The following is a 26,963-nucleotide window of genomic DNA, read 5'->3' on the forward strand; positions in this document are numbered from 1 at the left end:
CTTATTTCGTAGGCAAGACCTAGAAAAGCAGATTCAGATCTTATAGTAGCCACGAACTGGGCATTGAGGGCATGTAGTGTTTTTAACTGTAAGCCAATAAGCATCGGAATGTCGGAAAGTATAGGTTCCGATTTTTGCCCTCTAGGAGCCATGAATGTGCATGTTAGGGAATATAATGGTTTTGCCATGTAAATATAATAAAAAATAGGTTGCAGCTTTCACATCTATAACCTGCTAGACGATGCTCGGTTGCTAGCGACACTGCCTTACTGCCACAATGGGGTGCTCTGCTGTTACATGATCTAATTCTAAAGATTACCTTAAAGGTACAAATGCTGTACATATTTTTATGTATCACAGTCATTTAGACAGCTTTATATATCTCACAAGTCTCATGTAATAAGGGTAATAAATAAGAATTACAAATAAAAAAAATCATCCATATTTACAAAGAGTTGGATCAGCCATCTTCATCCACTGATCTCTTTAATTTTCCTTCACATTTTGTTTCCGCTCATCACAGCATTTAGCAGGGGACAAGAACTCAGCCCTCCTGAACCAACTGCCCTCTCGCACTGAGAGTGATGGGATTTTGCCTGATCTTATGTTCACACCCGCATTAAAAGAAGTGTGCTTATGTGCTGCACCGTCGGCCAATACCCTTTTTGCCAATGGGTTTTCCTTTCCATTTTTTATCCGTTTTCATTAGGTCTGACTTGTCAGCAAGATTGTTTGCATGACGTATTGTTACCAGTTTCTGTTAAGTATACTTCAAGTAGACTTTGGCTGCACTTAGAGGAATTCTCTCACCGTTCATGCCATTGGCTATCTGCTGTATACTTCCACCTTCTGGGAAGTGATGCTGTTGGAATGCATACCGGACTATTTTACGCCTGAAAGGTCATACTTTTTGTCACATTCAGTTCTTTATTTCTGTACGCATGCTGTACGTAAAGCAATCCTTTCTTGCTGTATTTTCCCAGTATTGGCCAATGCAACAGGCAGGCATTTTTGTGGTGATAAGCTGTTTGTGTATTTATAGCAGGTAAGCGGCATCTGCCAATGCATGTGTTTACATGCTTTGGCACTTTAAAGAAGGACTTATTGGCTTTACCATTGCTTCATTTCTTTTACTCATTTGTGTAGTTTTAAACCATATTTTCAGGTCAGGTTACCGTAAATCAAAGCCATTAACTCCTTTTCTTTCCGCCTAAAGGAAACATTTTTTTTGTGCTATGCATTAAAGCAAACACTTACTGTACCTGTTTTAAGTAAACCTCCTTGTTAGGAAGCACCTGCGCTGTTCTATAACAATTGATTGTGGCTCTTATTTTTCAATTTAAAACTTTATTTCAAGATTATGATCACCACAGTTATCCAGCGACATGTTTTCTTTTTTCATTCTTTCTTTTTGTGGCATATGCTTGCAAGAAAAAATTACCATTATGCCCATACCTATTGGCTTTGCCAGTGCTTGCTTTTTTTAAAAAAGGTGTTAAAAATATTCGCTTAAAATATATTCTGCTTTCAGAAATGGTGTTAATTTTAAAAGCAGGAAGTGAAACACCGATGCTTTAACATCATATGTGGAACTCTTGCCAGAAGAATAAGTATAACTAGAACCTTATCCCTCCCAGATTTGACACTTTCAACGGGGATAGTCTCAATTTCCGAGTTAATAAATACTATTGCATAATATTTTATGATTGTTGAGCACTTTGGAAATCGTTTTGGACCCAGTGTAGTTTAATAAAAGATGAGGCATGCCCCCTCTTGCCCGCTTGGTATGTTGGTAGGATTACATGGTGAGTGGATGGGTGAACTAGAGAAGCAGAGGGGAAAGGACCATAGAGGATACACAGGGGAGGTTTGCAGATCCTATGGGACACACAACTTGCTGATCCCCTCCCTCTTTGTCTGTAGATGAGGAGTGGCCGGAGCTGGAGAAAGCGGAGAAGCTCGCACGGGGAGCAGCTTTGAAATGGGCTTCAGGGATGTTTTACCGCCCGGACCAGCTGGAAGGGCTCAGTCACTATCGGAAGAGAGAGGTGCAACGGAACAACTCCATCCAGTCCAGGCTGAAGGTAGGTGCTGAGGACATGTCTATCTCTTCCCAGCTAAAGGTGGGTTGTGGAGGATAGCGTGACCCCAGGGTCAACTCCATCCACTTCTGCCTTAAATTGTCTGCTAAGGGCAGGTTGGGTGGATACTGTCCATCTGCTTCAGTTCGGTCTATGGCTGTCGCCGAGGCCTTGAGTTCTCTGGTGCCTGGTAAAGCACAAGCTTCACTGTAGTAGTCTTCTTTGGAGCTGCCAACCTTAAAACGGAATCTTGTACAAGGTTGAAGGAGGCATGAAAAAGGAGGTCTGATTCTATTGGACAGTGAGAGTGGGTGAATCTTAATTTTAAGTGCTTTAAGCCGGGAGGGCAAGCTGCCCTGAATACATTGATATTTGTGGGGGAGGCCTTTATCTGACTCGGAACTTGACTCCTAAGAAGGTGGAGTGTGCCTTGATTTAGTCAATTTAAATAAAAAACGTTATTAACATTTTAATACACAACAAACACATAGGAAAGCATGAAAGGCAGGTTGTGTCCCTTTGGGATAGAATGTCCCTGCTCCACTTTTAAACATTTAGATAGTTACTGTAGTTAGCATTGTTTGTTTGTGTATTAAACCAGATACATTTCGGTGACCTGGACATATTACATATGATGTGTTATTGCGGCTAATATTAAGTTTACTGGAGGGGAGGTCATGTAAACTGAAGTCAGAGTGGTATTTCAAATAATTCCTAATGTTGGCTTTGGAGTAGTTGGGAAATGTGACGCCCTCATAAGGTTTTCAGGGAGTGTGCAGTCTTGGGGGCGGCCAGCTGAGCTATTGATGGTGAATGGTTGTAAGAACTCGCCTCTTCATGGCTGGGGCAGGGTGAGCCAGGAGGCTAAGTTTGGTGTTTCTTCACAGGGTCTGATCAAAGCTGAGGCCTCTGTGGTCGGTGAGGGTGTGTGGTCGGGGGAAATTGGATTTTTAGATTCTATTTCACAGATTCCCAAAGCAAAGCAGCTAAGGAAATTAAATCCCGTCTGTTTCTAATGAGGCTATTATGATAGGAAAGACCCCTCTAATCTACCATTGGTGACCCATGCAGCACCTCCCTCTGTTCTTGCGGCATACATTCTTAATACCATGCGCCTTGTTATTTTAAAACAATTTTTCATTATTGCATTCCTTTTTATTTGTTGACATTTCTGCATGCTTGTGGCTGAACGTTTAAAACGGATTTTTTTTGCCTTTAAACTCGTACATTTCTCACGTTCCTTTTCAACAGTTATATGTGCCATGCCCACTGTTCTACTTTTATAAATCGTTTTTAGTTTACTTCTACTTTGGTTTTATTTATTTGTTTTACTTTTTATACTTCTGTGTATGCTTCTACCCACACGGATACTTGTATTTGCTGACTGAGCTCCAACACCCCCAGAAGCAAGAAGTTAAAACAACCAGCAAGTTGCTGAGTAGAGGCAAAGCTACACTGTGCTTGTAGGAGCTGTCAGTAATTAAACGCCTCACTTCCAGACTCTTTCCTTGCTGTTGTGTGCCAGATGGGCTTTAAAAGGTGCCTGGCTGTAATCTGTACCTCGAGCTGTCAGTCTGGCTTCAGCCCAAGAGGGGCCTTTTTTTGCCAAGAATATGATGGTAGGCCTAAGTGGGGGCACCGGCCAGACTGAAATTCGTACTGCACACGTCAGATCTGCATCCACATACCTTTCTACCGTTTCACTCTTCTTGGAGGGTGAGATTGGCTGCCTAAGGAGAGTGAGCCCTTTGAAATCATTACTGATCAGACAGTTTTTGGAGGGTGAGGAAAATGTTCAGATGCCATTGTAGTCTATGGGAGTTATTGTGCTTGTGTGGGGGCTCAAGATGAGTCCGTGGAGTGTGACACTTTCCAAAGGAGGCTGAATCGAGTGGTATGCCTCCATGGCAAAATGAACATAATTCGGATCCTCTTAACCTTTACTTTCCCCGCTGACACTGCCATTGGGACTTTCTCAAGGAGGACTCCGTACCGCCTTCTTCCTCTTCAAGGGGCAAGGCCTCTTCCTCTGTAGTCTCATAGGGTTGGCCGGCAAAGGCCTGTGGCATTGGTAGTTTGGAATGTCTCAGCCCTTCTGATTCTGGTTCTCTAAGGCAATAGCTCCTGGCAACAGTGGCCTTCCTCGCTTCCGAGCCTTCCAAGTGGCAGCACATCATTTTAATTTCTTCTACAAGCAATAGTTGCACCTAATGATGGGGCACCTAAGCTAGGAGATACACTAGAAGAAAGACGTTCTTGTTTTAGAGCAGGAACATGGTTGTAGTGTCTTGTAAACAAAAGAAGACTGGAATTCTTTTGGGTTCCCACTGTACACCATAGGCCTGTGACGCAAGTGTTGGAGAGAGGAGTTGAAGGCAGGCTTAGAATGTTGAGTTCTGACTCACATGCAGCAGATGAAGACGCATATAATTGCTCTCCACGTGAGGCGTGGTTATTGCCAAGTACCTAGGCTGGTAGGACGCTACAATGGTGACCTTTTGGGGTGAAGTCATGGAATCCTCCACTTTTTGGGTGGCACATTCCTTGTATTGTACTATTTATATACCTCTTATATACCTCTTCAAACCCCAGACGAGGCCATTCCAATTTGCATGCAGGTTCCTAGCACTCTTTCAAACTTCATGGTTATAGTGATATTATTCACATCATGTTTTATACCGCCATATTATGGTTGAAAGTCCTGAAGAGCCCTGACAACTAGGACTATGGAGCGTTATCATACTGTTTTGATGCAGTAGAGGTATTCTCTCTACTGTTTCCTGTTGAATCTGGGAATTAGATGTCAGTATGTCTTGCCTACGAATATATGCTGGAGGTAGGACAGTTCTCTTGGGGATGGGTGGGAACTAAAAGATGTAAGTGTCTGAATAGCGCAAATTTAGCCAGAGGAGCTTGAGGTGCTATGTGCATTTACCATAGACAGTCTAGTAATCCATATGGTTACGTGTGGTAGGTACATTGCCACATGAGTGAAATCATGTCAATTGGGTAAAAAAACAGCTGGAGCAGCAATCCAGTTTGATGACAGGAGCAAACACCATGGACTTTCTAAACACATGGATAATGCCTAGAGTTCTACATGCCCCGCCAAGTGATTTGCATATGGACATGTCTAAACTGGGGTGGCTTGGTGAGCAAAATAACGATGGATTAAACCCAGGTCTGTGATTGGGGGTGAATGTTTTGCCATTGTGCAACATTCCGTCCATCATCTTCTGTGTTTTGCTGTTCACCCTATGTGGGAAGGGTATGCCCAGACGTGGGTCCCGTGCACACTAGGCCACTGGAGTCAAGCTATCCTGGCTGAAGACGACTGATAACCAGAAACCGGTCCTAGGATACTTGATTCCGGTCCAGGAAAGACATGGCCTGGCAGTTCAGGCTGGACTGTTCCCATGAGGCACAGGGCCAAGACTGATTTGCATATTGCCATGTCTAAACTGGGGTGGCTTGGTGAGCAAAATAACGATGGATTAAACCCAGATCTGTGACTGGGGTGAATGTTTTGCCATTGTGCAACATTCCGTCCATCATCTTCTGTGTTTTGCTAGAGTTCTACATGAGCCTCAGTAGCGAGGTGTAGAATGGAAGAGCAATCAAAATTAGCAGACTGAGGGACCTTACAGTCACCCCATACTTGCCATTGCTGATAGGTGGGGTAGTTTTTTTTTTTTTATTCTTTTTTATTCACCGCACAAACACCTGCTTCAGAAGTCATTACAGTATACATAGTTTGAAGAGTGGCATACACAGATGCAAGGAAGTAGAACAAATCAAACCTCCCAGTGTCCCACCCCCACAACTAGGTAGACAGAGAATACAGCCATACGACATGTACCTTAAAATGTCGAAAGTTTCATATTACATTGGGTACTGGTCTGTTTTGTAGTGCACCCAGGCCCCCCATATCTTTTCCCATTTACATGGGCATTCCCTGCTCTGATATATTGTTTGTTCAGCCTGTTGGCACCAGTCTAAATCATCTTGCCAGGACTGCAGTGTTAGAGCCACGCTGGCCCCGCAAGCTCGTGAAATGTTTCGCTTTGCTACCACTCCTGCCAGGGCTAGCCATGTTGTGGCCCATTTGGGCCATACTATGTCTCCTGTCACCCCCACAATATGCCATCTCGCCTATTCTGGGACCTGCTCACCCACCACCGCTGTCATCACTCGAGCCACCTCCCTCCAAAATATCTGAATCTTGGTACAGTCCAACAATATATGGAAGAACATTCCTGTCCGCCCACAACCCTGAACACAGTGTGCTGACTTACAGTGGCCCATGCGGTATTGTACTGAACGCGAGGCGTAAGATCTATGTGGAATACTGAGCTGGATCAGTCTGAATCTCACTCTCACTGCTATGTCTCTGGGGCTCTGCAGGGCCTCCCTCCAATCGTCATCCTCCAGGAGACCCACTTCCGATTCCCAGGCAGCCTGCAAGGATCCCAGACAGTCAGGGGTATTATTTTTAAGTTTTTTTGTACGTGAGGAATATTGCCTTGTCAATCATTGGGTCAAGGAGGAGTCTGTCTTTAAGTGGAGTGTATTCCTGCAGCGAGACTCCTTCTTTCAGGTGACAATGAAGTGCATGCCTCAGCTGTAAGTATCTAAAATGCTCAGTCGTACCCATTTGGAATTCTACTTGTAGGCCATCAAATGAAATAATTTCCCCCTTTTTCCAAATATCTCCCAGGAGATCAATGCCAATGCTGCTCCATCCTTGGAATCCATTCAGGCACCAATAGTTGGGATATTTAATCGTGTGATGAATGTGCTTCTTCATAGGTCTCATCCATCATTGCTAGGTGCATCTTTGGATGCATATTTACTACGCTCTAGGCTTTGATGAAAGGCTGCGATTTGACTCTTCTTATTCAGAGCTACACACACCCTGCATATAGAAGACTTCTTCTATAGGTGACCTACACGCCACCATCAACACATTCCTGTTTTCTCCACATGGGCTCTCGCTGTGCTCAAGTACCTAGCAAAAACAATATCAGACCATAATTCTTTGTTACTCACACTTGGATGAAGAAGACCTTTCATGTCTGTCTCTAGCAGGCGACTGCTGCCTGAAGCACTCAGATGCATGGTATGCAAGGGGACAATCAAAGAAGAGATTGCTTTTTGTATCAGGGCAAACACTGATACAGCTGGGAACATGTTGATTACCTGGTAGACGTTTAAAGTATATATGAACAGTATTGGTACTAAGACATCCACATGAGTAAGAGAGGTTTAGTTAGGGAACTGATGACACTGAAAATAAATTGGATTTTTTTTTTTAGAAAACTCAAATTGGCGTAGTGATGCGCTTTTGAGGGCAAGTCTGGTTCAGAAGACAGCTCGACATACCGAAACATTAAATAGGTTGGGCTTGAACGATTATATTGAAGAGGTCCCTAGACAACAATCAGAAGATGACAAGGCTGATAGGCTACTGGCTAGGCTTGCCAATGCCGAGCCTATACCAATCTTGATAGCGCTGCGAAACAATCAAGGTGACGTATTGTACTGGAGCTAAATTCGCTGCAATCATTTCGAGGAAGCCTGCATTTGCGAATCCCTGCAGACCTTGAGTTTGAAGATATTAGTCCAAGAGTAAAAGGAAGCACTAGAAGAGTGAGTCGCAGTATCCATGATTAAATGAGCAGCACCGTTGGTGAATGCGACTCCCACCTGTGATGGCCTGCAATCAGAATTCTATAGTTCCTTCCAAGAATAAAAGGCATATCCATTACTAGATATGTATGATGCCAGAAAAAATACTGGCAACTTACCCCCCCCTCCCCCCGATCTGTGTATCTATTATTACTCTCCTGTTGAAAGAGTTGTGATTTTTCTGGATTTCTTCCTTATCACCCTTTGTCTAGGATCAATCTGAGCTGCAAAGTTATAGGAATAGTCCCAGCCATTAGATTCTTGCTACTGCTGCCATATCTAATTATGCAGATCAGAGTGAATTTTTGCCTGGCAAGATCAGCAGTAGTTATGATGGACATGTAGAAGGCGATGCAAGATATATGCATTGTAGTTATCGGTTTTGCGTGACTGTCATGGCAAGCGTTTTACTGCTTTTAATAAACAAAAGGAATCCACTCAAGGAAGGGTTTCCCTACTCTGGTTGGGAACACCCTGTGTTGTAAAATACCCCTCACACACCAAAAGGACCCTTGGTGTCATGCTTCATCATCGGGGTCTTCGCACCCCTCTACGGGATGCGGCGTGCTGTGACCAGCGACTACGCGGGAGCACTAATAAGGACTATCCGTGGTGTATGTGAAGGTATATTATGTGAGTGGTGAGGTTTAGACGGCGAGTGAAGTTTAAAAAGGGCCTGGCTCGTGGCTCGTGGGGTAAAAAAATGTTAATCTACCCCCGGGCTGGCACTATTAAAAACGTGCAGTAAACGGAGTATATGTTTTTGCTGCCAATAAATTTCCACAGCACAGCAAACTCCTGGTGTGTCGTCTACGTATTTTCTTGAAGGAAAACGTTTGGTGAGATATATTGGGCTTCCGGGACCCCAGGAACGACCCACTCGTGAGCGGGTACTAGCTTGTACCGGGAATCTGTGTTCGCTAATTTATTTATATATATAATTTTTAGTTATTGTTAATTAATTAATTGGGAAAAAATAATATTAATTATTAAATTAAATTAATTACAGCTAATGTGCTAATATATTTACTTTATTGTTATTGGTAATTAATAATTAATTGGTAATTAAATAATATTAATTAATTTTGGGTAAAGGAGTATTTTTAGGGTTCAGGGTCAGTTTTCAGTTTTTGGGTAAAGGGGTATTTTTAGGGTTCAGGGTCAGTTTTCAGTTTTTGGGTAAAGGGTTTTTTTTAGGGTTCGGGGTCAGTTTTCAGTTTTTGGGTAAAGGGGTATTTTTAGAGTTCAGGGTCAGTTTTCAGTTTTTGGGTAAGGGGGTATTTTTAGGGTTCAGGGTAAGTTTTCAGTTTTTGGGTAAAGGGGTATTTTTAGGGTCAGTTTTCAGTTTTTGGGTAAAGGGGTATTTTTAGGGTTCAGGGTCAGTTTTCAGTTCTTGGGTAAAGGGGTATTTTTTAGGTTCAGGGTCAGTTTTCAGTTTTTGGGTAAAGGGGTATTTTTAGGGTTCAGGGTCAGTTTGGGGTTTTTGGGTAAAGGGGTATTTTTAGGGTTCAGGGTCAGTTTACAGTTTTTGGGTAAAGGGGTATTTTTTGGGTTCAGGGTCAGTTTTCCCTACTGTTTTATAGTATGTTACTATATATATATATGTTTTAACAAATAAGATTGTAAAAAATTATTTTTATTATTTTCATTTATTATTTAATTATTATAAGTTAATTTAAGTATTTTTAAGTATATTTTAGTAATTAAATTTGAATATTAATTTAATTTAACACAGTTTTTAATAAAGTCGATATTTTTTACAACTATATTATTGTAAACGATATTTTGTACTCGATATTTTTGTACTTACCTGTTTGTAGATACAAACTCGATATTTTGACTGTCGATATTTTGTCCACGATATTTTTGCATGTCGATATTTTTTCCCTCGATATTATTTCAGTGATCCTGAATTATCACATTAAGTTTGGGACAAACTTCTGCTTGCATTTGCCACAATATGTCGGCGAGCATTTGGGTGTCTGCTGTGCTGGTAAAGATTATGCCTCACCGACTGATCTAGTGTTGACAACAACCTCAGTATGACGCTTTGGATCAAATTATGCCATTTCAGTAGAGTTTTCAATAGCTTGTTTGATTTTCTTGCAACTGTGCTCGCATTCATGTGACCAATGAAGTGAAAAACTATTTTTCATCAAGTCTCTAAACGGAGCACATACGTTGGCAAAGTCCCATATGTATCTAGAACAGTAGCTGGACATACCAAGGAATGAACGTAACATGGAAACATCCTGTTGTGGACGGGCAGTTGACAACGCTTGCACTTTAGCTGGATCGAGTGTCATACCCCCATCAGAAAAGCTATGGCCAAAGAATTTTAGCTTTGTCTTATGAAACTCATATTTCTCAGCATTCAAAGTTAAACCTGCATCAATATGAAAATTGCACACTTACATGAGAGCTTTATCGTGCTCCTTCTCTGTAGTTACGGAAACCAATATGTCATCACTATAATTGAAAGTATTAATGACAGGCTAGATGATACGTCGAATGATGATGACACACTGAAACTCAGTCTTTCGTATCAGAACAGACCATTATGTGTAGAAAAGGTTGTAATGTACCAGCAATTCTGTTCGAGTTACAACTGATGATATCCTTTATTCAAATCAAGGCAAGAGAAGACCTTCACACCATTCAATTGTGTTATCATGTCTGCAATCTGTGGACCTGGATGTCGTTCTCTTTCAGTTGCCTTGTTCACTTGACATACATCAACGCAGATGCGTACAGCATCTTCTTTGTCAATTTTGGGTACTGCCACTATGGGAGAAAACACCTCACTTTACCAGTAGAACGCTCAATGATATCAGGCTTGAGTAATGACTCAATTTCTTTTTCAACAGCTTCCTCTAAATGGAATGAAATTTGTCTGTGTCTTTGAGCAACAGGACAGATGCCCACATGTATTTGTAGTTGTACTTTCATAGTCTTGAGTTTTCCTAACCCATGAAACAATGAAGGGAACTGACTTACTATTTTGTGATGAGCATTCATGTTATAGTTCACTGATATCAGTCTCATAACAGCAGCTGTGCTGAAGCTGAGTAAACAGTCACTTGATGTCGTGCCTTGAAGTACATGAATATGTGCTTGTACATTTGTTTTCTTGTGTTTCATCATTGCTACAAAGGAACCTTGACGTTTTAATGGCGTTGATGCAGCCCATGTATACACTTTAGTTTGATGTAAGTCAGGGCAATGGAGATAATTCATTGTATGTCTCTTTAGGCATTATATTTATCGACGCACCATTGTCGATAATAATAAAGGGTACTGAGCAACTGTTTACTCTGAGCGTAATTTTCGGAGAGTGTTTGAATGACTTTGATGGTTTTTCAGGTCTTTTCTTTGACCTGTAAACATTGATATTGCACACCCATCTTCTTCACTTTCACTTGACATTGATACTGAAGAACTTTGTGACAATGATTTAGATGGCGATCAACTTCATTTGTGGGTATGAGTTGAACATCGCTTCTGGAACATATCGGTGGCAATTTTATTTGTTGGACCATAACACTTTTTTTTTCCTTCTCCCTGCAAGCCGTTACAAAATGTTTTTCCCTCCCACAGCCTTTGCAAATCTGTCCAATGGCGGGACATTTTCCTTCATGCAGAAACAAAAATCTACACTTGAAGCACAATTTATTTTTCTGTGTAGACATCACTCTGTCCTTCTGCCTTGTGCTTTTGCTTACTTTTCATGTTCATGACTGACTAATTCTGGACACCTCCAGCCTCCATGTCAGCAGCTTCTTATTCAGCACGCTCTTCAGCTCTGGCAGCCATAAAAACTCACTCCAGACTGAGTTTCTCTCAGCATTCGTCGGTTGAATGAATCTGACAAGCATCCGTCAAGCACTCTGAGTCGGATGGCTTCCTCTTAGTTGACCTCCTTGTACTTAGTGTTTGATGAGTGTAGCTCCAGTCTCTCAACAAATCTGGCGATGGTTTCTTAAACGTTTTGTCGTTCTTAACTGAAAATGTACTACTCGTAATCTACATTTAGCATTTGATTTAACTTAAAATTCAAGGCAGCTTTGATTTGTGGTAATTTCGTCAGCTAGTGGCATTTTCTTTATGATTTCTTTTACACCTTCACCAGCAAGATTCTTAAGGTATTTGATAATATTCTTGTTATGTGTCTTCTAGCGCATCAATGAAAACATAAGATGTCTCTATCTACGCAGTCCATCTGTCGCCAATATTCTACTTTTTGGCGGTACTGAATGGTGGTGGTGGTTTCAGGAATGCTGCAGCATTATAACAGTTTGAGGAACTTACTGATGTGGAAAGTATTGTTCTTTCTGATGCTGCTTGGTGATCTTGTTTATGCAAACTATCTCTGAGGCCCTGCGATTGTGCTGGCCTCTAGGTTACCTTTAATAATCACCAAAAACATAGCCTTGTTGTTGCTCGCCATTGGAAAACAGCTTTTCATTGTTCCGATGGCCGCTCTCAGCTTTTAATCTTCAGAGACCTATGAAGTTGTTCTGAGCCCCATTTGGCAGCTTAGGTGGTGCACCGTTTCATGTATAGACTGCTCCAAAAGCACAACTCAGGGAACATCCTCCAGAGCCACTTCACCTGGGGCCGTGGTATGATCACTCTCTTTAATTGTGTTGGTAAGCAGATGACCGTTTCTTGTATCCGGATTGCTTTGCTTTTAGGTGTCTCTTTGGACTGTCTGAAGTCTGGTTGACCTTGGCCTTGCAGCACTTCTAATCGCAGCTTTATCTTGCAATTTGCTGTCGTTATTTGCTGCTCTTTCAAACTTGGTTGTATCTGCCTTTAACTTAACCACTCCGTATGATATATAGCTTTAGGTTGCATAGTAGCGCAGTATCCCTCTTTACTGCCCCACCAGCAGGTTTTTGGCCAACAATGTGTATATTTCTCAATGAAGTTTTGGTTATCTTTAAATACTTCACACTGGCTGGAGTTGTGCTTTAACTTCACATACACAAAAGGTTGATTCTGCACTTCAAGTGGGGCACACGTGGCATGCATGATCAGTTTGCTGCCCTAGGGCTACGATTATTATCCCCTATCTCGTAGCCAGTTGTAGCGTCCTCCGTAGCCTGGTACCCGCAAATGACTACAACACACACAGAGCTTGATATTAAATGTCTTTATTCGCCTGCGTGTTACTGCAAACTCAACATACTAAACCTGCATTCACTTCACTACGCTCTAACACTTAAGTAACAATTCAACAGAGTCCATCAGGAGCCAAAAGGGTTTCCATTGTTGCTAACTCAAACAACACTACACTCCCTGTATATGATTTCTCTTTTGTGCGGAACATTGTGAGACCCAAAGAAGATTCTTTCTTCCGGGTGGTACCAAGACCCTGATAATCTTGCTCCAAATGTGAACTAATAGATAAATGATTTATTTTTAGGGCTATCATCTCAACATGATCTCTTTTCTTTTAGCCTTAAGAGACTGTCACACAAGAAAGGGGCAAAGGGCTGAGGTTGAATATGGAAGTGGGTTTAAGGGTTTTGAGTGCGTGTTCCAGACTGGAGAGCTGGGGCTGATGATTTTTTCCTTGCATTCCTGATCATGAGGTGTTTTCCACAGTCTGTGATCCAATCCTACCTGGAGGGAGTTGGCACGGGGGTGAAGCAACTACACTCAGCTCTAGAGGATTTGCGGAGTGCACGAGAGACCCTTGCTGAGGTGCGGCTGGAGTGGGATCCCAAGGCTGAATGTCTCATCAAACTGGAGCAGCTACGAGAGGTGGTGTCTGAGCATGTCCAGCTGAGTGCAGTGGTTTGTAAATTACCACATGTCTTCTCATGTGAGTCAATGTACTTTTTTTACAGTGACCCTTTTTCCCAGGCCTATATCTATAGCACTTGCGTCCCTCTATAGTTCTTCCTCTTCCAGTCTCTTTATCCCCTTTTTCCTATCGCTCACTGTTAATCTATCTCATGTGTTCCCTCTCCCTATAACTGACACTCTCTTCTCCTGTCCTCGCCATTCATTCCTCCTGTATAAGCCTCTTTTTCAAGCCTCTTTTTCAAGCCGCTTTCAATATCCCCCTCTCTCCAGTTTTAGGTTTTCTTATTCTTCCCCATTCAGCATTCCCCAAGTAAGAAGAACTTTGCTATACTTGAGGCAAGCACCGAGCAGAGGCTGATTTTTCTTCCAATCGGTACTGGTCTTGTTATGTCAGAAAATAGCGGAATGGTGTCCTGTACTGAGCACCTCCCTTGAAATGTTTTATCCCATTCATCCAGCCCAACATTTTCCAGCAGCATTAACCTAGTAATGCCCTAAAGGAAGGGGTTATTTTATCCATACACTCTACAAACTCCATTCTTCTTCACACTTTACGTAGTGCTTTGTGTCTTTCTTTGTCCCTGTCTTATCTTCTCCCAAACCTTCTATCATTTCTTTCCCCCTAGATTCTCTTCCTGTTCAGTTCAGTTCAGCTCACCCCAACCTTGTCTCCATCCCCCACCTGTCACCTTCTGCTTTGTTTCCCTCTTTATGCCGACTTTCACACTCTAGCCCAATCTTTTCGTTGCTGCGTTTCGCATTCCATGATGTTTTATGCCATCTGTTCTCTCAATAGTGCCAGAAGCAATTGCAGAGACCCACCGCCTAATCGATGGGCGTCAGCTCTTGGAGTCTCACACAAAGCTGATGGAGCTCGAGTGCTGGCGTGATGACATCCTTCGTCAGATCACCCGTGCCTGTGGAGGTACTCTCAGTGCACAAGACCAAAAACTTGTGCTGTCCTATTTTGCTGGTGTGCAGGAGTTGAGCGAGGAACTTGCCCAGGAGCTTTGGGATGTTGTGGTGTGTGGTACAACCTTGGTGCGTAAGGACCCCACACTCTTTGTCTCTGCAGTGCGCATTATAGAGCGGGAGGAGAAAATAGACAGTGCATTGCTGGAGGGAAGTAGTCATCATAGATTCCTTCCACCTGGACGCCCCAAGGCATGGCGACAAGTTTTCTTCCGGGTCACCCAGGAATCTATAGCAGCACGTTTTCGGGCCACCCAACTGGATATCAGGGGCCACGGTCTAGCTAGACACCTAGCAGCCTTACAGAACAACATTCTGGATGAGCTCAATGTTGTGACACACCTAATGGTGCAGTGCTGCCCACCACATTACCGTATAGTGGACGAGTGTGTGGCCATGTATCACAAGAATCTGGTGGGACACCTGCAACAGATTTTGACATGGGAGCTGGAGAAGAGCGAGACATTCGCCGTGCTCAACTGGACACTAAATGTGTACCCCAGGTCAGTGCTCGGAGAGCTTTGAAATGATCACAAGCCTAACCATGCATGTGTACCAAAGTGCAATGTTATGAGGGGATGAATGTGTATTGGTGGTGTGAATGTATCTATGTAGATTCAGGACCTCATAGAGCATTATAGAGCTGGCAGTCAACAAAGAACTGTATATAGGAGGAAGTTAGGGGGCGAGTCATGTTTTTTATATGGGGAAGGGACTTACATTATACTGAGTATGTTCTCTAAAAATAATGGAAAAGAGATTCCCTGACGAGGGGAATTTTCAAGACTTGTCTGAAGTAGAGAAAGAAGAATAAGCAAACAATCTAACCTTTTGATTTACAATCTGGTAATGTGTCAGATGTTTGTGTGTTGATGTGTTGGCCTTCTTAGATGACAATTTGTTTGCCCATGTACAGTGGTTTATTCATAGTTACTGCCTTGTAGGTGCCTCATTAGACCATAAAAGTGATGCAGTTTTCTAAGAGGGTCAGTGATGTTCTTTCAGGATTGGATTGTTTTGGCTGTACATCTGTGAACGTTTAATGGGTAGAGGCACACCAGGTAGAGGATTTCACTGGAGTTAGATTTTAATCTCGGGCCTACAAACAGATCGCTTCCTAAGTCTAGAGATAGTAGAGGACTCAGGCTTGTACACGGGTTCGGAAGTCTTCTTCAGGACTGGAGGGTTTTATTTTTTGAAAGAAGAATTGATAGAGACCTTAGATCCCCTGTGGATGTGCACATTGAAGGAGAGACTGTTGATGATAAATTTCAGTGATACGTTGTTTGCAACAAATTGTGGTGTAAATCTTTCTAGCTGCACTTCTAAGAGCCAACCCAGTTTTTTGTGTTTGCAGATATGTCATGTGATGTCAGTAAACTTGGGTTTTGTGAGGTTCTAATTCAAATGGGCTTTTGACATCCAGGCCTGGGGGAAACATAACAGCTGCCCCCTCTTTACAGGATCATGCATGTATGCCTTAGGTGATTGTTAGGAGAGGTCCTACATTGTCCCAATAAACTAATCCATGCATGACACTAAGGGTAAAGTAGAGGTAACGACCTGCCCCACAAAATAATTGACTTCTCATATGAACCCAAGACAGTAGACTCAGCTTTGCTGTAACAAGAAAATAGACTCTGCAACCCAAGTTTGTTTTAGAACACATGCTTGCAGAGTACCACTGGTGATTGCTACAAGAGAAAAATAAGACAGTCCTCTCCACCCCACCCCTTTTTTGTACAATATATACAATGCCATCGTAAGCATAGACAGGGAGAGACACTGGGTTTCCTCTTGCTCTTCGCCCAAAAAATATATGGTATGTACCCCAAATGATTTTTTAGAAATAGTCGAATGTCTAAATATTGCTCTTTCTCAACACATTTCAGGATGGCATGTGAATTAGCAACAATCATGTGCTGCTTCTCTTATGCTGTTGCATATTTTTAATATTAAATATGCACTGGTTTAAGATACCACTTGCTAAACGTGTTGCTAACAGGGACTTATTGAATTAGTGTTAGTCTTTTTTTATGTTTTATAAGGTTTTTAACACTTGGGTAAGTTAACTTCTCAGGAGTACACCTGCTCCACTCACTTCATTGTTGGTTGTGTGAGTGCTTGAGGCATTGGGGTATCACTTCTCTGTTTTGATGGAATATTAGGGAATTGGTTTTCCAGTTTGATCATATTCTCTGTATTGGTGGCATTCTTTTTGCTTGATACAGTATGTTCTTCAATTATGTCCCGATGAAAAACCCTACTTAAATTCATCCTGGGGTCAAAGCATAGGCAATCACTCTGGTTTTTGATCACATATATGAAATGTATAATGAATATGGGACAACTTGTTCTATTTATAACTATGTCCTTATAATGTCTGTTGCTCAATGCCAATAACTATGATGGTAAGATTTGTCATATGTTATTATTCCTCACACAGTCAGAACTCACAAGCACTACACCACCTCACATTTTTATGGAGCACTTTGGTCTTTTTTTTATATTTGACTTATCTTTCAGTAAAAGGTTTGGCAATTGCATATTTATCTGTGAGTTTTGTAGTGTAAGTAAGAGTTGTGGTATTGCAGATGAAGGATCCAAAGGTAGTCTCAATGACACTGAATGTCTTTTATCAAAAAACCGTTGTTGTTTGTTCCTGTATTTCTCCAAGATGTCCAATGGCATCACCCTCGTAACTCCCAGAGTGCGGCCTCTGTGCTGCAGACGTTCGCATAGAGTGCACTGGTGCTGTGCTAAAGGAAGACATCCATCGCCTGCCCGTGCTGTGACCAAGTGACTAGTGGAAATTGGAGCCCAAACTTTAGTTGATTCACTGAAGGCATTATGCTGGTCCCATATGTGCTGCGACAATCAGGAGACAGAAGCATCCAAAAGAGATTGCTAGTGCCAATATGTTAAATACTAGATACATTTCTCTCATAGTGCTAATATGATGAACATAAGCAGTTCAGGTAAAAACAGTAGCACTTGTATTTTCCTAAAAGGCACACCCTAAGTCATTTGCCTTAATGTACCTAGGTGAGCCTGGATGTGTAGGAGTATATGCGTATAGCTATGTGTATCTGTAGCCAAGAAACCCCTAGGGAAGAGCCAGCCCCCTCACCTGATGGTTTGACCGAAGGACCCTGTCTGTGCATCGAGAATGACACCCAGCAAGGGATGTCAGACCGCTGCGTGTTGAAGATTCAGCATGCAGGCCCCCGTGTCAGCTTGAAAGGAATTCACCTCTACTTTGTAGGGGGAGTGAGGATCTTTTATACTAAAGTGGTCACTCAGGGTTTTTTCTAGAATGTATATGTTTTTAAACTAATCATGGATGTTTTGAAAACAATCATAAATGTTTTGAAGACAATCAACAATGCTTTTTTAAACGAATGCAATCATACACAGCTGTCTGTTGCCTAAGGATGAAAAAAAGTGGTGACCCTTGTACAGAATAATTGTACTGTGCCTGAGGACGTTAATGTACGTTGGTACAGGGATTGTGATAGAATACCGAGAGCCAGGTTTTGAAGCGACAGTAGCAAGATACTAGGTAAAAGGTCACCTGTTTGGAATTATTTTTGTTGTGTGGATGGGACAATGTATGTAAAAATGGGGTATACATGACAGGACTAGCCTAAAGAACATGACAGCAGCACTACTGCAGTTCTCCTTTTGGACGTCTAAGTGACCTTTGATAGGGTCACTGTAATAACATAATGGATCACCTTATTGCTTTCGGGCTAAAAGATACAGCCCATTCATGTTTCTACTCTATTTTTCCTGAGCGAAAACTATGCATGTTTCTTTCTTCCTATCTATGAATCTACTTATGGAGTCTTTCGGGGATCCAGCTTCAGTTCTGTTTAATCTTCATGCTCAGCACCTGGGGTTATGATTAGAACGTTTGGATTCCAAGCTATTTCATATTCCGAATATAGCCATTTAAATTGAATCAGCAGTCTGACACCATTTGGGATCTTCTGCAACTGTGCTTAGTATAATTCAGCGATGGATAGCATGTACTCTTTTAGGGAGAATGCCAAAAAAACGAGGTCCGTGGTTTTTTGTTATGAAATTCCTGCTTGAAAAAATAATCTCATGCTTCGTGACCATGGGCTTTAAGCCTGACCAATCTATTTAGGTTTCACAGTTGACCGAGATCTAAACTGTAACGCTCTTATTAACAGCCAAAGCCTCTTCTGTCATAAGTTATGGATGCATGAAAAAATATTTGCATCTATTTGTAGCTGGAGCCTGCAAGAACTGTTATTAAAAAGTATCCAGAATGCCAAAAAATTCAAAGTTGATTTATTGTCAGCACACCAATGTAGATCCATCCATGTTCAGCTCCAGATGCAACTGGCCAACAGAAAAAAATCTAATACAAGTAGAACTATGCAGAATGTGGAATGCAGACAGAAAATAAACAGAGCGCATGCCAAGGGTGGCAAGCAGGGAGGTGATGTAATAAAGATGGAGGAAAGAGAGAAAGAAAGAAATGGAAAAGTGTTAAGACGAATGTAACAACTGTGTATCTGGAAAGCGCCCATCTGAAAAATTGGCTATCGGAAACCACTATGTCAAGATAAATAATAACAGTTCGACTCAATGCATTGCCTATTGATGTTGCTGTGATAATTAATACCTCAATCATTCAATAACCCAAAATAAAATACTGTTACAACTGATGCTGAATTTTTCCAGAATATTGCGATCATATACCACTAGACTTTCATTTGAATGCTGTTCAAATGTTTCACAATGTGGTTAATTTTATTAAGGTATGTCTCCAGTAGTGTGTAGTGCTGCTTTTAAAGTATGTTTAATGTGCCAGTGTAGTACAGCTTTCACCAAGTGTAGTTGGTAAAGCTGTGCATTTGTTGAACAACATAATTGTTGGGATGGTGCGAGTCTGATTCCCTGCACCCTCTAAGGGGATGCTGACCTAAAGTCCAGCTAGCTCACATTTCACCATCCAAACCCCTAACCCTACTGGGTAACAAATGTGGGTGCAACCTCGGAGAATGACAACCCTGATCCCCCAAGAAAATCATGGTAACAGATTTACGAATCTTTTGGCTTTACAATATTTATTGTAGTGCTGTGAGTCTGTGCCCGTCAGTTCCGGGAACACGACCAGTGCCAGCCACTATGGCGGTTCGTCTACACAGCCTCAAACGGTCCGGAGATATTCAATGGATGAACTGTGCGAAGTCAATCAGGTAGGTTATGTAATGGCCCCGTGTTGTCCCCCGCCAACCGCGAGAACTCTTTGCCTTGTCCAGGGTGTAACTGCACCTTACTTAACCTCAAAATAAACAGCCTTAGATCAACAAAAGAAAAGTGTACCTCTTATGTCAAGCCCTTCCAGTGCGCTCTCATATTCGTGTTATCCTTGGTGAAACACGCCACAGTATTTGCAGATTTCTTAGACACGCAGGATGTAGCCATGGCATTTATCGCTTACCATCTATCATGGCCCAATGCATCTGCTGGGCCCGAACTAGCTATAGCAGTACCCACAGGATATTGGATTCATAGACTTGATTGGGCAGGTAAAAGAGGAGGCGGCATCACTGTAATTTATCAAAACTCTTTTACAGGATCTTTTATGGAAGTTAATAGTTCAAAAGAACTAGAAGCGATGGCATTTACATTACAACTTACTTAGTACTACATATTTAATGGGATACGATAATATCATCCCAGTACAACCTTTTTACTCTCCTTTTCACAGCTCTTAGACCTAAAAATTGACTTTCCTTTCTATATGATATTGAGGGACTTCAGTTTGCACCTGGAAAACCCTGATAACACGGATGCGACACATCTTTTGGACATGTTGTTTAGCCTAGGATTAGAGCAGTTGGCCAAGGAACCAACGCACAAAGCGGGTCACCGACTTGATGGTAATATCTCTGACTGCCCTCACCTCTCAGCATCAACAGCCCTCCTTTTCGTATGGTCTGACCATCGGGCAGTTATGTTCAACATTAAAACACACAGTTACTAGTAAATGGCCCACCGTTGGATCTGAAGAGCTAAAAGCAGCCTTGACAGCGACCTAGCAGTTGGCGATGACTGATAAAGCAGCCAGCTCATATCAGCTCCGGCTGGACAAGGCTATATAGGAAATAGCTCCTGTTAAATAAAAAAAAAAGTAGCAGGGCCCTACCTTCCGAACCTTGGTTCACGGAAAACCTAAGATAATCAGAAAAAAGAGCAATACAAGAGCATTTTAGCCACCTACAAAGATATGATTATTAGAGAAAAAACTGCATATTTCACAAAAAAAATAGAAGCGGAGAAAAACTCCTCAAAAGAACTTTTTGCCACTGTTAAACAGCTATCAAAACCTCAGACTTTCTGTTATTCATTGGCTGCTTTCTTTCAACAGAAGGTGAACTCTGCTTTCAGTCTTTTCTCTTCCAATTCCTTAAGCCTACCATATAGTTAAAACGGTCCCCAAATCAAGGGAAACGAACACAAGGCCACTCTAACGGCCTTTTCTGAACTCTCGCCTGAGCAAATCAAAACTCTTCTTTTGCAAACCAAATCAGCATCCCCTCTAGACACATGCCCTCCTAAAATAACACATCTAGCATCAAAAACTATATTGGGTTATCTGACGGAAATCTTCAACCACACAATCAAGCTGGGGACATTCCCAAGTGTCTGGAAGATATCTTCTATCCTCCTTCTGCTTAAAAAAAGGAACCTAGATTCCACAGACCCCAATAATTACAGGCCAATCCCGAGACTTCCCCTCCCTTCTAAACTTCTCAGCTGACTGCCTTTATGGAGGACCACAGTCCTATAGTCCCCTGCCAATTCGGTTTTAGGAAACACCATAGCACTGAATTGGCCTTGGAAGTGTATCTGAACAAATTAGACACACGCTGAATGGCAGTGGCAATGACATACTGATTCTATTTGACTTAACGGCAGCATTCAACACTGTAAACCACAATACCTATTGAACTGTCTTGCAAACATTGGTATAAAGGTTAAAACTCTTTCTCTTCTCAAATCTTTCCTGTCAGGCAAAAAACAGTTTGTCGCAGGAGACAATTTAAACTCCCCCTCTTTTTCCCTCCCATGCGGTGTCCCTCAGGGCTCGTCTCTTAGCCCAAACCTTTTTAATATATATATGTGCCCCCTTTGGCCAAACTCATAAAATCATTCAAGTTATTTGCAGTTACTTATGAAGATGACACCCAATTAGTGGTCTCCGTATCAACAAACCGTGCAGATAAATTAAGGCGGTTCCTTAGCTGCAAGCAGGAGATAGGGAAATGGACGGCCCAAAACTGTAAAAAGCTGAACTCGGGTAAAACAGAGGTAGTGCTCTTTTAAAAAGATTGCTCCTGCTGGTCCCAAAATTGGTGGCCATCCGAACTAGGTCAGTTTGCTTCTCCGGTTAAGAAGGTAAAAAAACCATAGAGTAGTATTTGACAGCCAGCTTATGTCTGAAGGGCATATTAACGCTATCACCTTTGCCTCCTTTTTTACCATGAGATTGCTAAGAAAAATCTTCCCTTTTATACCCAAAGACCTGCAAAAAACGGTAATCTCCGCATTGGTGCTCTCAAAAATAGATTACACTATTGCACTATTTGTCAATATTCGAAAGAAAAGCCTCAACAAGCTGCAGATTTTGCAGAACATGGCAGCATGCCTATTGTTAGGCATACCAAAACAAGCATTTATAATGCAACGGTCTCGCCTTTGCAAAAGTTAGAGCTATTGGCATTGTAAATGACCATGCCATTTATTTATCTTTTTTCAAAACCAACACATAAATAAAAATGTTATCATTTACAATGCCAATAGTTCTAACTTTTGCAAAGGCGAACAGGCAGACAGGGGTGCAAGACAACAAATACAGTGTGATCTGTGTACCAACAACAAACTACTACGTGTGCAGGCTCCACTCTCGTGGATCACAACTACAAGGAGACTGTTTACTTTAAATACTCGGGGCACACAGTCACCGGTTTATTATGACAGAGAAGATCATGAGTGAATTCAGTAACTTGCACACAGCGTTTTCTGTGCGTCTCATTACTAACTAGTCTCTACCCACCAGGTAAAGCAGGAACTCTAGCAAGTGTGTATTCCAACCAATGTGACACTGTCACAGGGACCATTATCAGCGTCTTGGATCATGCAAATGCATGCTTTGGTTTGTCATCGTGTTCATTAGCACACAGCCTCCGTGAGCATTCAGTGAGGCAAGCAGAGTGCACACCCTACTCTCTGCAGCCGAAATTAATGCACGCGAGGGAACATCCGTTCTTCGGTTAAGCCCTATTAGGATGCTTCGAATTCCTATTAAGATGCTTTGAATTCTAGCAAATAACAAGAACAATTTTTGTCGGACTGGTCATTTTTACAGCTCGGATTCAAATAGACCGCATGAGAACGTAAAGCCCACTGATGAAAAAGGTTTGTGCATAACACACGGTGCGGGAATCTGGCATGTACACAACCCTTTCCCGTTGGTTATAGAGAGCCGCCCATGTCCAAGTACTCCTCTCACAGCATCCAAAGATGACCTCAGCTCGCCACCGAGCACAGACTCCCACCACCACGCCCTCACATACATGTGTGGGATGGGGTCGAAGATAGAGAAGAATACACATCCCGATGCAGCGCATCCCAAGGAAAACACCCTTGCCCTTCGAGACTCACAAACTGCATGGATTAAAGGGGCTGAGTACAGATAAACACAAATACGAGTTTGGGTAGGGGCGTTCACATCTCACGCACAGGAACCATGGGTTAATGAACGGCGAACATTGATAGAGCAAAGCCAGCAGCACCACCCACCCACTCGAAGTCTGGACCCTAAATCACGTGTATGCGAACCCGTGAATCCCAAGTTCACAGCATTCCTCGATAAGAAGGGCCCCAGACAGAGTGCAGCCCACTGCAGAGCCCCTCCTCCCGCGATCATGCGTTGCACGGCAGCAGCATGAGCAGAGTGCTGCAGAGAAAGCACACGAACAGCACAGCACAGCACTCCTCATGACTGTGATCCCGTCCCTCCACAAACCGCGCCCAGGACAGAGGCATGCACACAGACTGCAGATACCGCACGCATACACTTGGCACCCCACCGTGGCTTTAGCGCACAGTTCGAGCAGAGGCGTAGCTTCCTCTCCGCCCCTCCTATCCTCGCTCCTACCCCGGTATACCGCCCCAGCAGTGACCAGAGAGCGTGGGTACCTTGCAGACACCTTGGGAGGTCCTCGCGCCCCCAGCCAGCTACCGTGCTGTCCTGTTATCGAGTATACTCGGCGAGAGGGCTGGATCCGGGTCCTGGAGAGAAGCACTTCCGGGTCGCCGTGGGCAGCGCAGAGGCCCCTTCAGGTCACTGCAGGCGGTGCGTCAGAGCGCTTCACAATAGGAACAGAAATGATCCATGAGACGAGTGAACACGTTACAAAAGCAGACGTTAAGTTACATTAGGCAAAAGTGACAATTGTGAGCAAACAAAATACAAGAGGTAGCAAAGGGTACATTACAGGAGAAATAGACTGGGACCTCGGCGAGAGGGAGGGTGTAACGCCCATCACTAGAAAAGGGGCGGGGTTTAAAAAAGAGACAGAAACGCCCACGGATCGCATCAAGCTGGGGAAAAGAGTAATTGACACACATCTCTTCCAATGGCTAGCCTCCATTTACGAAGCTAGCCAATGGAAGAGAGAGGCGGGTTAAAGTCCCACACTGTTGAAGTCATTAAATCTTCGGCTCCGCCCCCCCACAGCTTCGCAGTGGGACGGTAGCCTCGACCTAAAAAGAATCAGTATCAGCTGCTGGTCCGCTTCTTCATTGGCTACCCATATGTTATGTTATGTTATTAAAAATTTATAAAGCGCACGTACGCCCGAGGGCTTCTTGGCGCTGGAAAGATAAAAAACATAACAAGAGGTGAATCTGCCGGAAGCGTTATTTTAAGTAAGCTTTTGTGAAAAGGTGGGTCTTGAATGCCTTTCTGAAGGCGAGGAGATCTTTACTCTGTCTGAGGGCTAATGGCAGAGAATTCCATAGGGTGGCTGCTAGGAAATGGAAACTGCTGCCGCCTAGTCGTTTTTTCTTAAAGCGAGGGACTTCAAGAAGGTCTTTGTAGGCAGATCTTAGGTTCCGTGAGGGAACATATCTACCGATCAGCTGTCTGATGAATAGAGGTCCCTTGCCTTGCAGAGCCTTAAAGATAATGCACCCGGCTTTGAATTCGGCTCTTTGAGCCACGGGTAGCCAGTGCAGGCTCTCTAGGCCTGGTTTAATTGGTTCCCATTTGGGTATTTTGCAAATCAGCCTGGCGGCCTGATTCTGCAAGTACTGCAGTCTTTTGAGTTGTCCTACGGGTAGGCCTAGGTATAGGCTGTTTGAGAAGTCAATGTGGGAGAGGACTAGGGCCATGACTACCTGGATTAAGGCGGAGGGAGTGAGGAAATGGGCGATTTTCCTGATTTTCCTAAGTTGGAAAAATCCAGAAGAGACCACGGTTCCAATTTGAGATTTTAGCGAAAGGTCCTCGTTGATGGTTATCCCCAGACTTTTTACAGTGAGAGATTTCTTGGGGGGGAGGCCCATATCAGACGGCCAGAAGTTAGGGCTCCAGCTGATTTCGCTCTTGCCGGGCAGGATCAGCTCAGTTTTCCCTGGGTTTAGTTTGAGGTGATTTGAGGACATCCAGCTCTGGATAAGAGTCATAGTGGCTTGAAAGTCCTCCACCGCATTAGGGGAGTTGAGAACAAAGACGAGCTGTAAGTCATCTGCATAATTGTATGCAGTGACTTTGTGCTTACTCAGGGCAAAAAGAAGGGGCCGCATGTACAGGTTGAATAACAAGGGTGATAGTGAGGAGCCCTGGGGCACCCCACAGAAGGACTTGACTTTGGCGGCAGAGAAGGAGCCTAAGCGGACAGACTGGGTACGTTCAGAGATGAACGATTTCAACCAGGCTAGGGCGGAGTCTCTGAGACCCCCCTGTTCGACACGGTTGACCAGAATGGAATAGTCAACCGTGTCGAATGCAGCGGACAAGTCAAGGAGTACTAGGGCTTGATGTAGATTGTTGTCAGCGTTGGACCTCAAGGTGTTCTGGACGGCCAAAATTACAGCCTCAGTGGAGTGACCAGGCCGGAAACCTGCTTGGTTGGGTTGGAGATATCCCGTTTCCTCCAAGAAATTAGAGAGGCCCATAGAAAAACGCATACATTTCAAAGCTCTATGTATTGCTTTCAGGGCCCTCCATGGAGAAGGATCAGAGTTCTTTAGGCTAAACTTTCGCTGGTACTATTTTTCATAATGAGGAATGTGTGGAGGGTGCCCTTGTTTCTGGTTTCTGTTCATGATGGCATTGATATCCAAATCATTTTCAGGCACAAAGAGTTTGATAATAGCAGTATGTGTCGAAAATTGTTTTTGTTTCTTACTATTGCCGAATATCTAACTTCACAGATGTACGAATAAGAGAAAGGGAGCAGAACCTCCAAGGCTTCAGTAGAAAGAGTTGGATAAGTTTGTTCTGTGTCAATATATGGTGGTTTAAATTCATTTTTAATAAGGTGTCTTTGGACTGATTGGTGAGATCTTCTTTGGCCCTTGTCAATATCTCAGTCATCATGTCGCCCTGAAATGGATTTTTAATCCAGGTCGTTTGCTAAGTTTTTCATCCTTTTAAGGAAGTAACAAGTAAACATTGTGAATTCACCATGGAGTTGCACAGGTCTTGTCAGTATTTTCTCCTTGACAGCCAATGTACCTAGGTGTGCAGAAGGAATGATTTATGGATATCCCCATCTGTTCGTTCACCTTTTCAAATAAGTGCAATGGCCTCGACTTGATGGAGTTCATGATTGTCACTTGAGTATTCAAAACGCTTTTCAAATCATCCAACATAGTTTTCGATACTAACACTTGTTGTAAATGTTGAAGTGAGTCTATGATGCATTTGGACTAACTTCATGAGCTTGAATTACAACACTGCTATTTTTGATGCACATACGACATACACTGTACAAATCCATAGTAATTTCATCTAGCCCAGACCTTTTGATTTTACATAAGTATGAAGGGTCCTGAAACTTCCTGGCTAGTACCTTGAATGATTGGTTCTCAGCACAGCATATCTTCATACGGTTTGTTGTTCTACATATAACATGGGAAAACACAAGCAGCTGCGACAAACCTTCAAAATCCGTGGACTTGTCCCGTTGTAAAGAGAAAAATTTACTTGCACTAATTCTTCGGATGAGCTCATCTGTCCACTAGGACATTTCATTGATTCAGCATACAACCAAGTTATTGAAAACCGGATCATTCCAACTTTTTTGAGCTAAAATCACCAACCATAACGCCAACTACATCTTATTGCTAAGAGCA

General features: G+C 42.8%; 1 protein-coding gene across 1 annotated transcript in view; it reads left to right on the plus strand.

Moving 5' to 3' along the window:
• The window catches only part of EXOC3L1 (exocyst complex component 3 like 1), a 160,725-nt gene that overhangs the window by 32,524 nt on the left and 101,238 nt on the right, over positions 1-26,963 (plus strand). The window contains exons 2-4 of the mRNA XM_086947772.1: positions 1,924-2,084; positions 13,380-13,599; positions 14,380-15,058. Of these exons, the coding sequence (XP_086803898.1) occupies positions 1,924-2,084; positions 13,380-13,599; positions 14,380-15,058 (1,060 nt within the window). The remainder of the gene's footprint in view (positions 1-1,923; positions 2,085-13,379; positions 13,600-14,379; positions 15,059-26,963) is intronic.

The sequence above is a fragment of the Lissotriton vulgaris genome, chromosome 12 (genome assembly GCF_964263255.1).
Source record: "Lissotriton vulgaris chromosome 12, aLisVul1.2, whole genome shotgun sequence".
Classification (NCBI taxonomy): domain Eukaryota; kingdom Metazoa; phylum Chordata; class Amphibia; order Caudata; family Salamandridae; genus Lissotriton; species Lissotriton vulgaris.